The 20,729-nt window shown below is 46.0% G+C and overlaps 4 protein-coding genes across 5 annotated transcripts; 2 read left to right on the top strand and 2 right to left on the bottom strand.

Moving 5' to 3' along the window:
* Positions 1-340: 340 nt before the first annotated feature.
* LOC123449392 lies at positions 341-7,717 on the bottom strand. 2 transcript variants are annotated; one of them, XM_045126601.1, is made up of 3 exons: positions 7,407-7,717; positions 7,072-7,194; positions 341-763 (listed from the first exon to the last, which is right to left on the bottom strand). In XM_045126601.1, exons 1-3 carry the CDS (start codon positions 7,524-7,526, stop codon positions 665-667), a joined length of 342 nt encoding a protein of 113 aa, XP_044982536.1. In that variant the 5' UTR covers positions 7,527-7,717; the 3' UTR covers positions 341-664. The 2 variants fall into 2 exon arrangements, with proteins under 2 accessions (XP_044982536.1, XP_044982537.1); XM_045126602.1 differs by lacking the exon at positions 341-763 and adding an exon at positions 5,886-5,973.
* Positions 2,541-7,012, top strand: LOC123449390 (formin-like protein 8). Its single transcript, XM_045126599.1, has 4 exons — positions 2,541-4,480; positions 4,568-4,770; positions 5,433-5,674; positions 5,800-7,012. Exons 1-4 carry the CDS (start codon positions 2,838-2,840, stop codon positions 6,574-6,576), a joined length of 2,865 nt encoding a protein of 954 aa, XP_044982534.1. The 5' UTR covers positions 2,541-2,837; the 3' UTR covers positions 6,577-7,012.
* A 225-nt stretch (positions 7,718-7,942) lies between the features above and the next one.
* LOC123449389 (activating signal cointegrator 1 complex subunit 2) lies at positions 7,943-15,862 on the bottom strand. Its single transcript, XM_045126598.1, has 9 exons — positions 15,365-15,862; positions 13,951-14,110; positions 13,769-13,830; positions 13,589-13,683; positions 13,321-13,434; positions 11,999-12,061; positions 11,358-11,455; positions 10,848-11,278; positions 7,943-9,872 (listed from the first exon to the last, which is right to left on the bottom strand). Exons 1-9 carry the CDS (start codon positions 15,753-15,755, stop codon positions 8,158-8,160), a joined length of 3,129 nt encoding a protein of 1,042 aa, XP_044982533.1. The 5' UTR covers positions 15,756-15,862; the 3' UTR covers positions 7,943-8,157.
* A 139-nt stretch (positions 15,863-16,001) lies between these two features.
* LOC123449391 lies at positions 16,002-19,543 on the top strand. The gene is made up of 3 exons (XM_045126600.1): positions 16,002-16,312; positions 18,402-18,710; positions 18,815-19,543. The coding sequence occupies exons 2-3, from the start codon at positions 18,405-18,407 to the stop codon at positions 19,394-19,396; spliced, it is 888 nt and encodes a 295-aa protein (XP_044982535.1). The 5' UTR covers positions 16,002-16,312; positions 18,402-18,404; the 3' UTR covers positions 19,397-19,543.
* The last annotated feature ends 1,186 nt before the right edge of the window (positions 19,544-20,729 follow it).

The following is a 20,729-nucleotide window of genomic DNA, read 5'->3' as shown; positions in this document are numbered from 1 at the left end:
ATGCAGCCGCTCGCACGAGTTTGCAGAGCACTAGCTGCCACCTTTGTGTCCGGTGAAGAGTGAAGACGACACCTCCCGGGCCCCGTACAAGCCAAAGCCCGGCTGATCGGCCACCGACACTTCTTCTGTGTACTGTGTTCCGTCGGCCTACTGCCGACACAAGCTGCCATGCCAATTGCCATGGTACCATCTACAGCAAGAATCAATGACGATTTAGCTACGGGAGTCGCTCTGTTTTGTTCCATCTTTAACTACTGTACTAGCGATGCTCTGTTTTGTTGCATCTAATTTGTTCAGAACATGTGTTTTTTTTCCTTTCTGATTCTGTGCATGCACAAGCACAAGGGCCAACACAAGACGGGTCTCAAATTGCAACGATCTAGCGCCCGTTTTAAAGTATTCCTCGTGGTCCCTGGACGGTTGAACATCATTAACATTGTTAGCCTGGGACTGGGAGTCGCCGCAGTGTAAACAAATGATCAAACAGGGCCTACGTGTCTCAGAGCACGCGCGAATGACTACACCCGGAGCGTCTCATATTTTACTCACCACGATCCTAAGCCAGGCACAACTCTCTCTTTCTCTCCATCTTTAACCTTGTGCACGACCTTACCACTCACTAGCCTGTAATAAATAAAAACACAAAATACCAAAGAATAGATATCTAGTTATCTACCAGTTCTTCTCCACTCCTCCATGAATGCGACGCAGGCGACTTGCCACGCGAATGCTTACCCAGGCCCAGAGCACAAACAACATTGCACTGTTAAACAAGAGGAGCAAGAGAAGAATAAATTAAGTCGGTCAAGTAACCATGCAGTTCGTTTCGAAAAAAAAAAAAACCATGCAGTTAACTGCAGCCTTGCTTAGGCCCTGTTTGGTTTCAAATAAGTCACCAGCTTATAAGTTGAAAAATACGAAAAGTGACTTATTTTACCAAACAGACCCAACTTATAAGTCACCCTAACTTATAAGTCATAAGTTGCTCCACCCTAACTTAAAACTTATAAGTCACGCACTTTTGCATAGAAAGATGACTTATAAGTCAGATGACAACCAAACAGGCGTGACTTATAAGTCACTGGTTTTAAGTCACTGACTTATAAGTCACGTGACTTATTGAAACCAAACAGGGTCTTAGAGCATGGTTAATAACATAGTCAACTGCATGCAAAAAATTTAACATAGTCAACTGGACAAAAAAAATACATAGTCAACTACTGGTTATCAATACATACATTTGTTCATATAACAAGGTTAGCTATAATGATGGCTATAAAATTAATATTTTTTTCACTATCTTTTTTTCACATTTATTACATCTATCTACAAATACGCATGTATCTAGGCTGTTATATAAGAGCCAATTTCTTTATTTTTTATGTCTTTCTTTTCTACGTAAGTAAAATTACCATGTAAGCAGGCTTATAACCTGCTATTGTACCTGCTCTTAGGCAGGTCAGGCTCTACGAAGCTTGTTTCGCCAAGCAAAGAACCTTCTCCATGGTGGATAAGGGAGCGAGCTTTAAGGACACACGTAGGTCTAGTTTCTTCATTTGTCGTCAGGTCGACCGCCTCTCGATGCATGCACGGCCGGATCGACACAGTCCTGTATGTATGGCTGTATGCGATTCTGTACATAGAGTATATATATACACTACCGTTTCGGCAAAGGGTTTTGCATGCAAAGCAGGGGGTAGACGCACGCACACTGTTGAGTTGTGCGCTCCGGGATCGGGTCCGCTTTCCACGTGACAGGCGACGCGCCAAAGCAGATGCTTGACGTGCTGATTATACAACTCCGCATGCAGGCCCCGGCCATGCATGCATGCACGTGGGACCCCATCTACATAGCCTAATCTCCTGCACTAGTCTACCCTGGTTAGTATACGTGTGATCATTCATTTATTCATGACATGCACACGGCAGGCAGGAGACACGCATCCCCACCGTAATACGCTTTGGCACAAAGCCAATTGCACTGATGAAGAGGAGAGAAAAGCAAGGCGCTTAAGCAAAGTATTTGAAGATCCCACCCATCCCGTTCCCAGCTACCCCTGCCCTGCCCTGCCCTGCCCTGCCCAGGGAATGAAATGATGGAGACGGCCGATCACACAACAAGAAGCGAAAAAGCGGGCGGGAGTCTACTGATAACTTCGTTAAGGAGGAAAAGAAACTTCACTAGTAAAGCAGCAGCAATCCGTCCATCAGGGATTTGCTGGAATCTAAAGGCCTCTCCGTTAACAAATCGGGTCAAAAGAAGCTACGTAATACTAATTAAAATGCGGTGCGCATCCTTAATCGGCAAGACCCACATGCATGGCCACAGGGATCCTGGAAGTACTACTATTGCTGATGTACTGTACTACCTCCATTTGTTGTTATCGATATAGAGAGAGAGGGAGGGAGCTGGCTTGTCGGTACGCAAAGTATCGTGCATGTGTGGAATATTTCCTTTACCTTGCGCGGCGGGCGTACCAACCTACCAAGAGCCGTATTATAATCCAGCGAAAACCTCCCAAACGCGGCACGAAATCCCCATTCCGATCAAAGTTGTTGTGCATTAGCACCCGCACACCCAGCTTTGGGATGGCAGGGAAAAGAGGTTTAGATCTACCATCTACGGCGGCACGCATTTGTTTTCCAATTTCCGTAGTGGGATGCCAAAGCGGAGCGCCGAGGAAAAGAAAAGCGGCGAGGAAAAGAAGCAAAAGAGAGGCGAACGGAAAGCAGATTCGGGGCCGGGGGCGCCACCGCCACGTATGGAGAGCCGGGCCAGACCGTTGCTGGGTGATCGGTCGATCTCTCTCCGCCCATGGTGATGGTGGCGATCGCATATGGTACATCTCCGAAGCCGAAAATGGCGGCGTCCCCTCTCACTCTCACTCTCCTTCTCTCTCCTCTCGGTTCACACTCTCTCTCCCCCTCCCGGTCTGTCTCTCTCTCACTCTAGAAAGCAGGGCCGAAGCTGCGCTCTGGCTTTGGCTTTTATCTTCTTCTTCTTCTTCTTGAGCGTGCTCGCCGCTCGCCCAGCCCGCCAAATGCCTCCCGCCATCGCGCTGCTGCTCGCGCAGCTGGTGCTGTGCGGGTGCGTCTCGCCAGCGGTGTCGGCCGACGCCGTCGTGCCCAGGCGGGTGCTGCACCAGCCGCTCTTCCCCATTGAGTGGACCCCGCCCCCGTCGTCGCCGCCTCCGCCCGCGCCCGACTTCACCTCCGACCCCAGCCCTCCGGTGGCGACGCCCGATGCCCCTCCCGGCGACTTCTTCCCTCCGGCGCCGCCGGTGTCCAGTGATGGCGGTGGCGGTGGCGGCGGTACGGCTTCGTCGCCCCCGAACACCGTCACCGCCGACGTCTCCACCCCGCCCTCTGCCGCTGCCGCTGGCCACGGCCCCAAGAAGGCGACCATAGTGGCTGCCGGGGCGGCCGCCGCGGCCGCGGTCGCGCTGCTCGGCTTCGCCTGCGCGTTCCTCATCACCGGCCGCGCCCGCCGACGCTGCGACTCGCAGAAGCTGCTCGGCCCCGACGGCGGGCCGGCGCTCCGCCGCACGGCCCCCTCCGCCACCGACTTCCTCTACGTCGGCACGGTGGAGCCCACCACGCCCGCGCACCAGCGCGGGCCCACCACCGCCGATCTCGCCGGGTCCCCGTACCGCAAGCTGCGGAACGAGCGCGCGCGGCGCGGGGTGTGCCGCGACGAGGCCACCGACCACCCGAGCCCGGAGCTCCGGCCGCTCCCGCCGCTGCGACGCGCCACCACCATGGGCTCCTCCGACGAGGACGCCTACTACACGCCGCGGCAGCGCTCTGGGGGCTCCGGCTCCGGCGCCGGCGCCGGGGCCGGCAGTGGCGTGTACGGCGAGACGTGGAGCGAGGCCAGCGCGTCCAGCCCGCCCACCACCACAACCGCTTCCCGCCGCAGCCTGCCCAGCATGACCAGCGATTTCTTTCCCCCGGTCGCCGCCATCGCCGCGCTCCCGCCGCCCCCACGATCCCGCCGCACGCGCACGCCCCCGCGCACGCGCTTCTCCACCGGCTCTACCCCCGACGCCAAGCAGGCAATCTCGCCATCCCCGCGGCCGGTGCAACCCTCCAACCTACCTCCACGGCCGCCACCACCACCACCACCTCCTCCTCCTCCACCACCACCAGCGCCGCCCAAGTCCAACACAGCTCCAAGACGACCACCAGCACCTCCTCCACCGCCACCGACGGCGTCAACTAACAGCCTGCCCCCAAAGACGGCGGAGCCGACATCGAGGCGCCGGTTGCTGAAGCCGCTGCCGCCGGAAGGACCCCGCATTGCCATGCCGATGCCGATCACGGCGGCGACAGCCGCGGAGTACAACGGGAGCACGTCGATGCGGGCAGAGGACGACGCGGCCGGCGGCCTGCCGAAGCTGAAGCCGCTGCACTGGGACAAGGTGCGGGCGACCTCCGACCGCGCCATGGTCTGGGACCAGCTCAAGTCAAGCTCATTCCAGTTGAGACCCTGTTTCCACAGTAAACGCTTGATCCGCATATGCCGGTGGTCTCCGAACTGTGCGTGATGTGGAGCCGTTTCTTTCAGGTTGGACGAGGACATGATCGAGGCGCTCTTCATGAACAACTCCATGCCCGCCGCGCCGCCGAGGGACGCCGGGAGGAAGCCAGCCGTGCCGCCGTTCAGGCAGGAGGAGAGGGTGCTCGACCCCAAGAAAGCGCAGAACATCGCCATCTTGCTGCGCGCCCTGAATGTCACGCGCGAGGAGGTCTCGGATGCGCTCTTGGATGGTGAGTGTGCTTGTGCTGCATCTACTGTGATAATAATTTTGCGTTCTTGGACGAATTTTTCAGCTCATTTTTCACCTGATTGGCATTCGCAAAGTTGAGCCAGCTAAGAAATAATATGAGTCTATTTTGTTTGCAAACCTTAAATTGAGGAGTCATGTTTGATTGTGATTAGGTATCTAGCATAAGGATCAAGGATACTTCGGTTGGTAGGATGCTCTTTTCATCTGATTTTGTGATTCGCGTTTTGCTTTCAATGAGATTCAAATTTGCAGTTCAATAGTGACAGGTGCTTGACAATTAACAGAAATTCTGGTTCTTGATAATAAAACTTCAATAGAACATACAAGGACTTGAAATCAATAAGGGAAGAAAATAGCTCGACCAATCCTTTTCTAGTAGGAAGGCTGTGAACATCTAGGTAGAACAAACATCCAACAACCGTTACACTGATCTTTTTTTTCCTTTCTTCCATTATAAACGATGGCGTCGTCTCACTTGACTTCAAAAGTCCAACGCCCAAAATTTGCTCTCTGAATCAAACTACCCCTGATTTCTACACAAAATCGTTTTCATACTTTTCAATGGAGTGTTTTGCTGTTCATATCACTTCCCTGTACAGCAGTGTCCACTGACTACATTACTTCTACTCCATATTTGAACAGGCAATGCTGAATGTTTAGGCAGTGAGCTTTTGGAAACGTTAGTCAAGATGGCGCCTACGAAAGAGGAGGAGGTTAAACTACGAGATTACAGCGGCGACCTATCGAAGCTGGGAACCGCAGAGCGCTTTCTCAAGACTGTGCTGGATATACCTTTCGCCTTCAAAAGAGTCGACGCCATGCTGTACCGAGCCAATTTTGAGACTGAGATCAATTACCTAAGGAAATCTTTTGAAACGCTGGAGGTATGCTAGTTTTGAAATCAGTGTCATTTTTAGTACCGCGCATCCTTGACTTGAGTATGAAATATCAGTATCCATATTCAGCTATTACACATGTGGTTAGCTCACATTTCTTGGCTTGTTTTCAGGCAGCTTGTGAAGATCTTAGGGGTAGCAGGTTGTTCCTAAAACTCCTTGAAGCAGTGCTGAGGACGGGGAACCGGATGAATGTCGGCACGAACCGGGGTGAGGCTAAAGCCTTCAAGCTTGACACCCTCCTAAAGCTTGCAGATGTCAAGGGAGCCGATGGCAAAACCACGCTCCTGCATTTTGTTGTCCAAGAAATGATCAGATCAGAAGACGCAAAATCTGAAAAGGAAAATGCCACGGTCACCAGCTCTAAAGATAAAGGCCTCAAAGTTGTGTGCGGGCTGAGCAGCGAGCTCGGAAACGTCAAGAAGGCAGCTTCCATGGACTTCGATGTTCTGCACGGCTACGTCAGCAAGCTCGAAACTGGCCTCGAAAAGATCAAGTCGGTGTTGCAGCTCGAGAGGCAATGCACGCAGGGCCAGAGGTTCTTCACCGCAATGCAGGGCTTTTTGAAGGAAGCCGAGAAGGAGATCGAGATAGTTAGAGGCGAGGAGAAGCGGGCTCTGGGGAGAGTGAAAGACATCACGGATTACTTCCATGGCGACGCCTCCAAGGAGGAGGCGCACCCTCTGAGGATATTCATGGTGGTGAGAGACTTCCTCTCGATGCTGGATCATGTCTGCAGGGAGGTTGGCCGGATGCAGCAGGACAGAACCGTCGTCGGGTCGGCGAGGTCGTTCCGTGTTTCAACAGCAGCCCCATTGCCGGTTCTAAGCTTGTATGGCCAACGGCGGCAGAACAACTCCGACGACGACGATGATAGCATGTCGTCATAGGAGAGGGGGTTGGGGGAGGGGTGGTGGTGGTGAAGGAGCAGAATGAATTTTGCAATGGACATAGCACATATGAAGTTTGATAGCTTTAGCAGGTGCGGCAAATGTATGATAGTGATAATTAAGCACATATTTGACCTTGGGATGATCAAGGTTAGGAGAGATCGGGGTGTATACAACTTGGAATGTGTGGAATTTTTTGTACAAAAGAAGAATAATGACAGGAAGATCTTCCTCTTCTTTTTGCGTAGCTTGCAATGTTGAGGCTTAGAAATAGGCTGCTTCACTAGTTATCTAGCAACAGTTACAGATGGTCACACCTTTTCTTATGTATAATTACGTTCATTCATGTAGTCGGGGACTAGTGGTACAATGTGGAAATAATTTTTCAGATGACCACTAAATTCCTGTAATTCAACTTACGTTTATCCACTCTGTACAACTCCTCTTTCAAATTTCTCTTGCACATGGAAGAACAGGCAAATCTACCAGCCATACCTTGGATGGATATGCTTTACATATCACTTGAAAGGCACTAGTACTAGGCCATCCTTCCTTCCAGATATCTCTGCGGGCAACAGAAAGGTGGAAAGGGGAACCATCACCATGTTTACGATTTAACTGTAAAAAAGCGTGGTCAAGGCAAAGCATGAGAGCATGGCATGCCAGCGACGGCACCGCCACCATCATCTCCTCCACTGCAAGCGGCAGGCTTTTTACCTCTGTACTGTGCAGGTGAGGTGATCGATGGAGATCACTTGAGTTGAGCATGCCCTCTTTGCGTAGAGATAAAGAAAGCATAACTAGAACTAGGGTGAAAGTATGTCGCTAACCTTTTTCTCCCCCAGGCGAATGATGATTCCAAGCTTCACGAGCCTTCCCTCCTTCCTGTAGACTAGAATGGAGACGCTCTGGAAGTGAATGAGGACGGTGGGTCTCCTTGGTGACGCCATGATTGCTTCCCTTCATGATTCCTCTCTGAAGACGCCATGGCCTCGGCCAATCTCAAGCATACCGGGTTTTGGACAGAAAGTGAATCCATTTCTGTGCCGTATAAACAAAGGGATGAGGTTCCCAACAACAATTCGGTCAAAAATAAAAGAAGGTTCCCAACAACAACGATTTTCAGTGTATACATTTAAAAGAAGAGAACGTATTTCCCGCTTTTATGAACCCTCGCGGGCTCGCGGCCCACGCCATTGCAACCACACGTTCACACACTACCCAATACAAAAGCATAACATGTTTCAAAGGTACAGAGCACTAGGCTACATATATTTGTTGAATCAAGATAAATCTTTGAAGTACCAAAAATGCAGTATGTTCCTGCCGTAACGATGCACGAGCAGCATGCTACTTCATACAGTAATTCACCTTTAAAAGTTCCCTCATTTCATTATAGTTTTTTTTTCCTTCAAAACAAAGTATCTATGGGGGCTGCTGCATGTTGTCGTATGAATTCGTAACTGAGAACAACCAAAATACAAGCTTGGCTTGTGCGAACATCATCTGTCCCTCAAAACCACTTGGACAAATTTACACTTACTGTTGAACTTCAAAACAGTGATGCTACAGTGATGGGAGCTAAAGCCCTGTCATTCCTTGCATATGCTTCCTCAGCGCCTGATCCCTCCGGTTATGATTCCGGCCGCCTCTCCTTCCGCCGCCTCCACGGGGGCCTGGCCCTCCTCGAGCGAAACCTTGTGCTGCATTACGGTCTTCATTGTCCTCCACTGGATCATCATGGTTCCTGTCCCCTCTTCGTGCACCACGACCAAAACCTTGCTGGCCATGGTTATTCAATTCTGGCCTGTTGTCCTCGTCCCTGTCCCCTCTTCTTGCACCACGACCAAAACCTTGCTGGCCATGGTTATTCACTTCTGGCTCCCCTCTTCTTCCACCGCGACCAAAACCTTGCTGGCCATGGTTATTCCCTTCTGGCCTGTTGTCCTCGTCCCTGTCCCCTCTTCTTGCGCCACGGCCAAAACCTTGCTGGGCATTAGGACGATTGTTTACCTCTGGCCGGTTGTCCTCCTCCCTAGCCCCTCTTCTTGCGCCACGACCAAAACCTTGCTGGACATTAGAGTGGTTGTTCATTTCTGGCCGGTTGTCCTCATCCCTGGTCCCTCTTCTTGCACCACCGCCAAAACCTTGTTGGCCATTGTTTACCTCTGGCAGGTTGCCATGGTTCCTGCCCCCTCTTCTTCCATCACGGTCAAAACTTTGTGAGCCACTAGAATTCTCGTCCTCCTCCGATGGGTTACCCTGATCCCAGCCACCCTTTCTGCCCCTGCCCCGACCACGGGGATTGCTGAAGCTGTTTGCATGACCACCCTCCTCTTCCTCCACAACTCTATGCTGCCTGTTGGGAACTCCCATAGGTAAATTTCCACCGATAGGTAAATTTCCACCACGACCAAGACCATGAATTGTATCTTTCTGAGTATTGTTTAGGACTGCCGCCTCTCGAGCATTTGATACAGCAACTGAACCAGCAACCTTGTAGCTGTAGTTTTTCCCGCCCTTGAGATAAAATTGTGGCTTCTGTGAAGCCCAACGTGGGCCACTGGAGGAACCCTCAGCATCATTGGCGTCCTCTGCTTCCTCATAACTTGACTCTGCCACGCTGAAGCCAAGATCATCAAACGAGTCATCATACTCATCCTCATACTCATACTGGGAATCGAGAACAGCTGACTTAACAGCATCTTTGGCTTTTTGTGAGTCTAGAACTGCAAAGTTGGGCAGATCATCATCGGTCTTCCTTATAAATCTACCTTGTGGAACTGATGATACAGATGAGGCAGGAGCCTTGGATGCTGATGAAACTGAAGATAAATATGAGATAGGAGCCCTGGATGCTGATGAAACTGAAGAAGATTGGGCCTCAACTTTATGGGGTTTATTTGCAATATTATGAACAGTTTCCACTAGTACGCCTTTGCCTTTATCTTTCGCAACACTAGGTGCAGACTTTTGTTGTGGCATCTCTTGTAACGAAGTGTCTAAAGCTAGAAGATCCTTATGAAGTGTTCCATCTAGTAACCTTTCGGTAACTTCCTCATGGTTCTGGTTGTAGGCTTCCAAGCAAGCGGCAAGGAAACCTTTCCCATAATGAGGAAGAAGGTCCCTTATCTGACTAATCTTGGACTCAATGACAGCAGCTTCCTCATTCTTCTGTTGAAGTTCACCACCATGGGAAGATATTGGCAAATCAGGGACACTATTCCAAGAAGTGACAGTGGATCCACACAGACGTGATATGAACTGGAACTGCTCATCCTCCATATATATCCATCCTGTTAAAGATTAGCAGGAACACATGGAATGCATCAATAGAGAGTGTTTGGCATCAAAAGGAATATGATATAAAACTTTGAATCACACGAATATGGCATGTACATCAATCGAACAATTCTGCCAGGCATAGGAAACCAAAACAAGTGCTTTCTTATGAGGTCAATAACTCAAAAGTACGCGGTCAAAAAAAAACCCTCAAAAGTACCAAATTATAGGACCACAGATAGAAGTGCTGCACTTGATTAGTACTTCCTCCGTCCAGGTTTATTGGGCCAGTCTTATTTCGTGCCAAACTTTGACCGTCTATATGACCCACAAAATGAGGTATATAGTACAAAAGGTATACTAGTGGATTTGTATTCAAAAGAGGTTTTCCACAGTATAATTTTTGTGACATAAGGTTTATATTTCATCAGTTAAATTTATGGTCAAACTTGACCCAAAATACGAGGAAGCCTAATAAACCTAGATGGAGGAAGTAGGTAGGTAACACTGTTGGTGCCTTAGCTGGGGCAAAAACAGTGGAAGCCGTCAAAAACTGGTAAGCATGAGAAAACTCCTACGGGATGAAGGTATTTCAGCAAGCTTGAAAAACATTTCATTTTGACACTGGATTTCATTCTTCCTATTCTGACATTGACTGAGAGCATTTTACTATCTCAAACTAGAACAGCACTGAACAATATAAGCCTATTAACTGTGTTAACTTACACACAGACATGCGGTAAGTACTGTGACAGCACACCAACAAGATAAAACAAATTCAGTACACATATGCAAGAGATCAGTATATGGGGCAATGAAACCTTATATTACTTCTCCAAATAAATCTACAAAATCTTATGATATGTCGAGATACTTTTGACTGAAAATTTGACACAATAAGTGGGGGGGGGGGGGGGGGTGTTGTTGTGCGGAACTTCACAAATATAAGACACTAAGCAAGTATTTAATTGAGAAATTTGATCAATTACCTTTGTTCCGAATATCGCCAATCCGGCTCATCAACTGAAATTCCTTTTGAAGAGCTTGCATAAACGTCTTTCCAGGATTCCCATTAGAAGAGTAAGTAGCTTCTCTATTGATATCCTTGAGTATTTGAACTATTATTTCTCCCCTGATCATAGGATCTTCGACTTTAGCTGGAAACATCTTAGTAGATGCTTGAACATCCTCCTCCTTAAGTTGATCATTTAAATAGCAGAACTCTAATAATCTCCAACCAAATCCAACAACTCTCTTTGATAGCATTCTTATGCCAAGAACTATGTCATTTAGTATACTTTCAGACGAAGTTTCTCCATTGCTTTGGGAACTGGACATAACTTGAAACCCCTGAAGCAAAGATGGTAACAACAAATCATACAAACTTGCAAGGGTGTTCAGCAATTCCTCAACTCGATCCCTGCAAATCAAGTAGTACAAAACCATCAATGCCTGGTTAACAAACATGCACCAATCAGGGATGAATGCACAAAGCTTACCCTCTTTCAAAAGAAGCACATAATAATAACGCAGCAGGCTGGTAAGCATCAGCAAAGGCATCCAGAGTAATAATTGCATCATTAACAAAATCCAGCACCTGAGGGAAATTAAATTCGCAATTAAGCATCAAAGTTAAGCAAAAGAACTACAAATATATCAGAACAAATCTAGAATCCTCTATTACTAACTAAGTACAACCCACTGCCCTGTTTTTCCAAGCCATGCACCATGCCACATCGGCAAGTCATGCATGTAAGTTATAAGTTACATTATTTGCATTAGCATATCAACGCAGCGCTGCCACATCATGTGTGTAAGTCATAAATTAATTTTTCTATTAGGTATTTTGCTCGCATGGACACGGTATATGGGTTGGGCGCTTGGAGCATACCTATGCAGTTAATCCTTCACATTTCTTTCAGGAATGGTACTCTTTTAACTGCAATCTAAAGGTTCTTTCTCTTTTATATATAATTTTGTTATACGCTTCATATTTTTATTGTTTTGAAAGTGTAAATCAAGAACACTCTTATATTTTGTTTTCGTTACTGTAGTTGTTTCTATAGCACCTAATTAGGCATTTCATTTAACAAGATTACCACAGCAACACGCAGGGTATCATCTAGTAGATAAAACTGACCTCCGAGAAATCTTTCTGAAGCTGAGTATGTCCACTGACATTTGGTCCAGGTGAACTGAGCACCTACAAATCAATTACAATTAAGTTGTGTTTATGCAAGTTCTGTAAGATCTATCATAGATTGGCATCATTTCGCTGTAAATGCATGATTTATTCTTCAATCCAATTGTGTTGTTAACATTTTAATCATTTTAAGCAGATTTATCCTCACTCTGAATATAATATATTTTTTCTAAAGGAATAAAAGAACATGTACCATCAAATGTCAATCAACCTCTACCCTGATCTAATGCACGTTCAGAACAGCTAAAGAACAATGCAAATTGTCAATTAACATAATTTCAGATAAAGCAAGTGACATAACAGGAATGCTAAAAGTATATATACATCATATTTAGCTGCAAACATATGGCACTAGTGCAACAAAAGGGTATAAGATCAATACAACTACTACAAATTGCAGCAAAAGGTAAACTGAGCAGTCCCAGGGAACATGATGCACTTCTCAGCTACATGAGTCTATCCAGTATCACAGTCTTTTTTTCCTTAAGAAAATAGGACACGCTCCAGGCAACCACTTCACTAGTGAATTATATAAAATTCAGGAATAATTTTCCTCGTAAGGCGAATGAGCAAACTGAAATCCTTTTACAAACAATGCAAATGCACATCTCAAAAAACATGACCATCAAATTCCATTGTCATCAACCTCAACCCTGCCCTAATGCACGTTTAGAACAGCTAAAGAACAATGCAAATTGTCTATAACATAATTTGATTAATTTCAGACAACGCAAGTGACATAACAGTAATGCTAAAAGGATATATAACTCATATTTTGCTGCAAACATATGGCACTAGCACAACAAAGGACTCTAAGACCAATACAGCTATAAGTTGCACCGAAAGGTAGAATGAGCAGTCCCAGGAAACATGACACTTTGCAGCTAAAGGAGTCGATCCAGTTTCACAATCGTGTTTTCTTTTAACTAAAGAAAATATGACACACTCCAGGAAACCATTGCACCAGTGAATTATATACTAAATTATTGATCAGAAATTCAGAACTGATTTTCCTCATTAGGCGAATGAACAAACTGAAAAACCTTTTACTAACAGTGCAAATGCACTTCTCAAAAAAATTGATTGAAAACGGAAACAAAAACACTAGCTAAAAGAAATGCTGGTAGTTTTACCATAGGCACAAAGAATTTCTCCCATCAAACTATTGTCTAGATGTTGCTGCCCAATAAATGAAGAAAGAAACCTATATATGGCATCCATCATTAACAAGTGACCAAAATTCAAGTAAGAAAAAAGACCTGTAATGAGTCCATGCACCTGTCCTGCATTGTGTGGAAAATGTCCAGGAATTGGGGAAGGACGGTACTGATGCCATTGAGTAAATTGGGCTGCACAACGATTGCATTTGTAACCTGGAGATATAAACTCATTATTAACTGAAGAATTCATAGTTCATAGTAGGATATAGGAATGACATAGAATTTGTGTTTAATAAGTTACATCCATGCAGAAAAAATGGAAAAGAATAATAGTACCAACAACAAATGAAATGCCTCAGGAACCAACCAGTGAGCTTGTCAACTCCCCATTGTCATGCCCATATATAGCACATATATCCAACAACTTTGGTAGATCAAGCAGTCTTTTCTCCTGTAGAAGGGCTACAGGGGTACAAATGATTCCACTCAATTCTGCAATAAAATCGATGAACGCACACAATGATCAAAGAAGTAGTCCCAATCTCACCTGTATGCTCCTTCGTACTAAGGGATTCACCCGGGCCTGATCCAGGATCCTTGTTTGATGATCTAACACACAAACAAGAGATACACCGCGACAATTATATTTAACTCTTGACGGCATACACTATCTATGAAAAAGGTTTTACAGATATAAAATCGAAACTTGCAAAATGATAGGAATCTCACATGCGGTAGAGGACCATAAAGACACGGCGGCAAAGCTCAAGCTCCCCAACAATCAAACCAGCAACTGTCCCTCTGGGGCCCCTGTGTGGCAAATCATACCACCGGTGTCTGAATTGTAGGTAACTATCTAGGAATGCATGCAGAGAGCCATTCTGTGCCACTGCAGAAAAACAACAACGATAAGTACTAGATGTCACTAACAAAGTTCAGCTGTCTGTAGGCTGTAGCTCTGAAATCTCTTCATAAGTTCTAACTCTAGGAGTGAAAACATTAGACAAATCACAAACAAAAACATGATCATCTCCCAATTTCTCTTGTTGAGCTATCTAGTCGTTAAACTATTGTTCACTGGGACCAGTTTGGGTTAACAATTCTAGAACGCAACAAAGAGCCTGGCGCAGTGGTAAAGTACCAATAACCAATACCATACATATATTCATCAGCTTTACTTTGTTACTGTAGATATCATTCAGAGAAGATGCAAGGAACCACATGCACCTTGATAGCTATCTAGTGTTTGATAGTGAAAAATAAATTTGGAATTGTTGAACATCTGACTAGTAAACTTACTACTTGAGCCAGTGCAATTCATCAGCGCCAAAGTAAAGTTATGTATGCACCACAGACATCAGTTTTGCTGATATGCGGAAGAAATCAATCAAGCATTTAAGATTGCAAATAAACTTCCAAATCAAGTAGCCAGTACAGATAAGATTTTCAACATCTTAGCTGGGATATTAACTAGATTCCAGACATAATCGGAAATACAACTGAATGCCAACTAACCACTCAATATATCTATATGTGTAAGCCAAGCCATGAACCGGTTAGTTGAATTGACCACAACACTTCTCCAGATCACAACCCGTTGAGAAGTTTAATATGCATGTTTACAATAGGCAGGAAAATACAATATATTATAAGTTAATAAAAATGCAGGCGGTATTTAAAAAATGCCAATCAATTTGTTAAGCAAGCTATCAATCTATAATCAGCAAAGCGTGTAACACTCCTGTAAATAAGATATGTGCGAGTTCAAGCATGAATGAATCCTGAATTTAAGCCACCATATGTACTATACATTCATAAGTCAGTGACTAGATCAAAAGTCCGTGATAAGAACCACTACAAATCCCCACTACCAAAGCACTCGACCATTTATAGTGAATCGTAACCATCTAAATAAGTAGATATTCGCTGTAGTTTCATGCTATATCCATGGCTTAGCAAATTACAAAGGCAACAAGATGTGTGTATAAGAATTCGCACTAAATTGCATTCGAGCAACTGTTCTAGACCAGACAAGCAAATCGAGTGTTACAAGGCTAAGCTCCCAAGCTTCCGGCTCAGGTTCCCAATCCAAAAACTAAGGTTTGTGATTTGCATCCAATGCACATAGGAGTTGTACGATTACCCTGGCGCCAGAACTCGCGAGGCTTGGCACGGAGGAGCGACGCGAGCGCGTCGTTGAGGAGGTCGACGACGGCCTGTGACTCCTGGGCGTCGAGGCCGCCGAGCCCGGCCGCGACCGCCTCGTCGTGCGGCAGGTAGAACACGAACCCATCAGCCGCTCCGCCGCCACTGCTGCTGCCGGGGCCAGATGCAGACGGGGCGGCCGACGATCGGAGGGCGGTGGTGAGCGACGGTGGGGGCGAGGGTTTAGGAGCGGGAGGGGCGGCGGATTTGGGGACGTAGCGCTGCTGCGGCGGCTGCGGCGGCGGCGGCGGCTGCTGTCTCGGCCCGGAGTGGGGAGGGCGGCGCTGGTAGGAGGGCTTGGATTGGTGGGCGGGCGGCGCGGACGACATGGCCGGATCGGGGGGGAGGAGGAGAGGAGATGCCTTGGGTAACGGCGTTCGACGGGGGGAAGGATTGAGAGGGGAAAAGTCAGTAGCCTTCTCGATTTCAGGGGGCACTCCCGGAATTCGGAAGAAGCTCTCTTGCGACAATATTGAGCATAAGGGTGCGTTTGGTTCCTTGGCAAAAGTCGTTTTTGCCTTGCCAGGCTAGGCTATCCGTTTGGTAGCCCAAATAATACCTTGCTTTTGGGGCAGATAATCTTGACGGGCCAGAAAATCCTTGCTCCGCAAGGAGAGCCGATTTGACTCGCCCTCAACGGCAAACTCGGACACGCGAAACAAACCGACGCCGAACGCTCCGGATGGATGAACTCGTCTACAACAAATCCCTATATCCTCTCCACTCTGACCTCCTCCACTCTCCCCGTTTTCTCCTCATCCCCAACGAAGTCCTGAAATCTTCGTGTTCCCCATCGGATAAATAGAGCGAGTTGGTTGTTCCCCTCCACGATTTGGTGAAGACGAGCTCCAGATCTGAAAGCGTACGCCTCATCCTCCTTGATCAAGTATGCACCCCCCTCCACATCTCTTGAATCTTCCTGCCTGTGTGTATGAATCTTTCTCCTGTGACTAGAGTGGCTGGCTCAAGGGTTGATTAGTACGAGAGGCTTCAGATCCCAATTAGTTCTGTATATTCCCCATGGTCTTTATGGTTGGATTTTTCTTGGATGACCTGTCTTTAGGATAGGATTAGTGCGGCCATGTGATAGCAAGCTCACTCTAATGGCAGGTTGTGGTGTTGGGGTTTGGGCATAATACTGTTGTTGGTGCGCACCTAACACCCAATTTTTATTTCTAGTCAATCTGAAATTAAGTGCTACCGTACTAGAAGTGCATGATAGTAGTTGACTTGTACTGGAACATACATCTGCATTAGATTTTTTGATTTGGTCCGTACTCAAACATGGATATGGAGCTATCTATTTTACATGGATCTAAATTGATTTGTTAGGATTTAGGTATGCTTATGACTGTGTATATACTGATGGCGCCGTGTTGTGTAAGACATTAATATTTATTTTTCTTTCACTGATTTATACATGAACGGCAACGCGCAAATTAACAGAAAAATAGCGTTCTTCAGTGCATTTGTGATGGCATATTATGCATTGATCGTATATCTAAGCAACTCTAGTCATCCTATAAGATACTCATTGTTAGAGAGAAATAAAGAAAGAATGGCATATCTACGCAAACTTTACTGCGGCGAGGAGAAACACTGCATTGCGGAATTGCGTATGGAAAAATCAGTTTTCTTCAAACTGTGTCATAAATTACGGAGTATGAGACAACTTAAAGATACATGGCATTGTACTGTTGAGGAACAAGTAGCCATGTTCCTCACTACTGTAGGGCATCATAAGAAAAATGTCGATATTAGTTTCCATTTTACAAGGTCAGGTGAAACAATGAGTCGTTACCTCAACAAAGTTTTATTTGCAATTGGGAAACTTGGCCTAGAAATGCTTAGGCATCGCACACTCGATACACCGTCAAAAATTCAAGGCAACCTACGATTTGATCCCTATTTTAAGGTATAGTAGAGTGTGCATCTTGGTATCCATAAATTTTAAAATAACTTCATAGTGCAGTAGGTGTATTACTAATTAATTTTTAATTGGATATTTAGGATTGTATTGGTGCTATTGATGGTACACATGTTCCATGCAACGTTCCATCTCGGATAGTTGACAGATTTCGCGGCAGGAAACCATTCCCTACACAAAATGTTCTCGTCGCGGTCGACTTTGATTTGTTGTTCACTTATGTTTGTGCGGGCTGGGAGGGTTCGGCACACGATTCAACCGTTTTAAGACATTCTCTTGAGCATTCAAATGGCCTTAGAGTCCCTGAAGGTAGGCCCCTGCAATTTTTACATATTATGATATAACATATAGAGCGCATGATTGATTAATTGTCGATAATGTCATGTTAGGTAAGTACTATCTTGCGGATGCGGGTTATGCAGCTAGGAAAGGATTCCTACCGTCGTTCCGTCAAACTCGATATCATTTGCGTGAATGGAGGGGTAATAATAGACCTCGCACACAGAATGAGCTATTCAATTTAAGGCACTCATCCCTTCGTACTACTGTTGAGAGGGCATTCGGAACTTTGAAGAACCGTTTCAAAGTTCTGACAACAAGGCCATATTATCCCTTTCCTTCACAAGTGCGAGTTGTCATAGCATGTTGTATCCTTCACAACGGATATTACTAAACGGGGGTCCTGATGAACTAGTCTACAGTGAGCAAAACTGGTTTGAACAATATCCAAGATCAGCTGGCCGTGTCCAACGAGATTTACGTGAGGAACAAAGGGAAGTGCTTCGAGATAGGGATACCATGGCAGCCAATATGTGGAGAAATAGGCATAATGTTAGACGTGGTTGATTTTTTTCAAGCTGCATGTATGAGTTTTTTTAATTCTAAGTTGTATTAGCACTGCCGAGAACAACTTGTGTGTTTTTTGCCTTGAACTAGTAACCATGATTTTTTGCAAAGTTATATCTTTCCCTAGGTACGAATGCAATGTTATATGCATCTCAGTGATGTTATTATGTCTATGCATTATAAAATTTAAATGGTACCACAGGATATGTCAGGAAACAATGTGGTGTGGCAGCCCCAAGTTGTTGATGAAATGTTACGTTACTACAAAGAGAAGATTCAGTCTGAGGGAAAACAATTTGTTTTCAAAGAGACACATCACGAGGAATGTGCAAAACAAATCAATGCAAGGTTTACCACTGCCTTCACACAACGACAAGTTTATCACAAGTTCCACAAGCTCAAAGGCCAGTGGAAGATCGTACTGGAGGCGAAGAACTTAAGCGGTGCCAATTTTGATGATGTCAACAAGATAATATTATATGATGAGACAGAAGTTGTTCATATGAAGAATGTGAGGACTACGTATCAATTAAGTCAAATTATAGTTTCATCCAATATCATGTTTTTTCTTTCGTGACTAATAACTAACATTTTCATTCTTATTCTCTCTTTCAGAATAAAGACAAAAGGGCAAAATATATCAATGTGCCAATTGCCAACTTTGATGAGATGGAGTTCATATTTCAGGATAAGCATGCTACTGGAGAGTTCATGGTCCTTCAAACACCATATGACCGTGTTCATGCTCGTGACAAGGATTTTATTGGTGATACCGAGAAGAATGCTAGTGATGTTGAGGTTGATCCTGCAACCCATTATGATTCAGATTGTCTTCCTGATGACACCAACAATGAAAGCTCATCTTCAAAGCGTCCTCGAGGTGAAAAACGCAATAAAGGTAAGAGGGTGAAGTGTGATGAGAGTGTGGTTCAAGACATGACGTGGTCACTGCGTGATATGTCAGATACTATGCGTTTCACACACGTGACCAACCCGAATGAGAATTTGTTCAAAATAATTGATGACATGGAAGAATACCCTCTCTTCGTCCGACTTTCACTACAGACATCTTTGGCCACGAATGAACAAGTGGCTTCCATTTTGAAGGGGAGGCCAATGGCTGCTATTCAAGAGTTTGTGCGGCGCTGGGTCGGTGATAACTATCCTGACCACATTCATGTTCCTCCTGACATGTGATTCATGAAAAATAAATTCGTATCTTAGGGAAATAAAGTCGATGCCTCATGCTGGCATGTGATGATGTCACAGAATTTTTCATTCATGAAAAATAAGCTTGTTACCCGGATTAATTCTTTATCAATGAGTGTTTTTGCAAAGTGTGTTAAACTTATATTCATAAAGTTGTGATGATTTTTTTCATGAATATTTACAATTGATCTCCTGTAGCCATTTCTCTGTTTCACCAAAAAAAATCAAGGATATTGCAATGATGATGCATTTATTATAAGGTACTTGTATTTGGATACTATGAAGGACTACCTTGCCTGCAGCTCAACCAAATGACTAGCTGCTGGTTCTTGCCAGCAACAGCATTGAACCAAACATGCAGCTATGGCACAGGTAACCATCTGAGCTAAGCTAGCCAGGCAAGCTCAGCTATGGGCAAGCTGGGCAATACAACCAAACATTCCCTAAATAACCAAAGTGCCGAGCTCACACAACCTTTAAAGCAAGAATTCAACATAATACACTACCGACCAATAAGTGATGGGTAGTCTTTAGTCCTCACGTGACGATCCTAGATCACCGGTACACACAGTGGCGAAGCTAGCAATCTGGCAAGGTTTGGCTGCTGCCACACCTAACATGTGCCATGTATACTAGGTTTATGTAGTACTTAATTAAAGATTTGAGTCAACCTATGTATACTAGTAACCTCTGCCACACCAATAAAAAGTTTCTGCATCCGCTACTGGGTACACATAAGATGCACGTGACTACCCTATCGAAGGAAAACACATAGAACAGCTAAGCTCCACGATAGCGTCCTCACGAGGGAAACCAACGCAAAGCAACGCCGCGGCCGAGACCATCATGGACAAGGGCTTTCAGCCGAAACCCTAACACGGAGAGGAACACCACGACAATGCTCTCACGGAGAGAGCGGCGCCGCTACACCTCTTGCCGCCCCCACACGACCAAGAGGAAAGCCATCACCACCGCAATGAAGCATGTCGTAGAGACAACCATGCGAACTACCATCCGGGGTCGCCACCCCGGCATCCACGTCGCAGACACCGCACCCATCCACATCATGAAGCATCGGCCATGGCAGTAAGAGCAAAAGGGGTCTCCTTTCACTCATAGCCCGGCACTAGCCACGAAGTATGGGTCCGCACTTCCACGGTAGGAGGCGCCCCACTCATGGCTACCAACGACCGTCGCCGAGCACACTCGCACAACGCCATGCACGTGTCATGTGTCACCGATCTGCCAAGCAGAGGAGCGTTGTCCCGACCACGACTATAGTACCCACGAGGCGAGGGCTCCCACTGCTCGCGGGAACCTC

This window comes from Hordeum vulgare, chromosome 4H (assembly GCF_904849725.1).
Source record: "Hordeum vulgare subsp. vulgare chromosome 4H, MorexV3_pseudomolecules_assembly, whole genome shotgun sequence".
Taxonomy (NCBI): Eukaryota; Viridiplantae; Streptophyta; class Magnoliopsida; order Poales; family Poaceae; genus Hordeum; species Hordeum vulgare.
The sequence above is the reverse complement of the archived record's forward strand: the minus strand, read 5'-3'. Positions and strand labels throughout refer to the sequence as shown.

What these genes read in the sequence shown, in the direction of transcription:
- LOC123449390 (XM_045126599.1), top strand. Translation starts at nt 2,838, where the DNA reads ATGGTACATCTCCGAAGCCGAAAATGGCGGCGTCCCCTCTCACTCTCA. An exon ending in CTCAAGTCAAGCTCATTCCA is followed by an intron (nt 4,481 to 4,567) that starts GTTGAGACCCTG and finishes CGTTTCTTTCAG; the next exon opens with GTTGGACGAGGACATGATCG. An exon ending in CTCGGATGCGCTCTTGGATG is followed by an intron (nt 4,771 to 5,432) that starts GTGAGTGTGCTT and finishes ATATTTGAACAG; the next exon opens with GCAATGCTGAATGTTTAGGC.
- LOC123449392 (XM_045126601.1), bottom strand. Translation starts at nt 7,526, where the DNA reads ATGGCGTCACCAAGGAGACCCACCGTCCTCATTCACTTCCAGAGCGTC. An exon ending in TTCGCCTGGGGGAGAAAAAG is followed by an intron (nt 7,195 to 7,406) that starts GTTAGCGACATA and finishes GCTTTTTTACAG; the next exon opens with TTAAATCGTAAACATGGTGA. An exon ending in GTAAAGCATATCCATCCAAG is followed by an intron (nt 764 to 7,071) that starts GTATGGCTGGTA and finishes CTTGTTTAACAG; the next exon opens with TGCAATGTTGTTTGTGCTCT.
- LOC123449389 (XM_045126598.1), bottom strand. Translation starts at nt 15,755, where the DNA reads ATGTCGTCCGCGCCGCCCGCCCACCAATCCAAGCCCTCCTACCAGCGC. An exon ending in TAGTACGAAGGAGCATACAG is followed by an intron (nt 13,684 to 13,768) that starts GTGAGATTGGGA and finishes GTACCCCTGTAG; the next exon opens with CCCTTCTACAGGAGAAAAGA. An exon ending in TGGCGATATTCGGAACAAAG is followed by an intron (nt 9,873 to 10,847) that starts GTAATTGATCAA and finishes AATCTTTAACAG; the next exon opens with GATGGATATATATGGAGGAT.
- LOC123449391 (XM_045126600.1), top strand. Translation starts at nt 18,405, where the DNA reads ATGTCAGGAAACAATGTGGTGTGGCAGCCCCAAGTTGTTGATGAAATG. An exon ending in AAGTTGTTCATATGAAGAAT is followed by an intron (nt 18,711 to 18,814) that starts GTGAGGACTACG and finishes TCTCTCTTTCAG; the next exon opens with AATAAAGACAAAAGGGCAAA.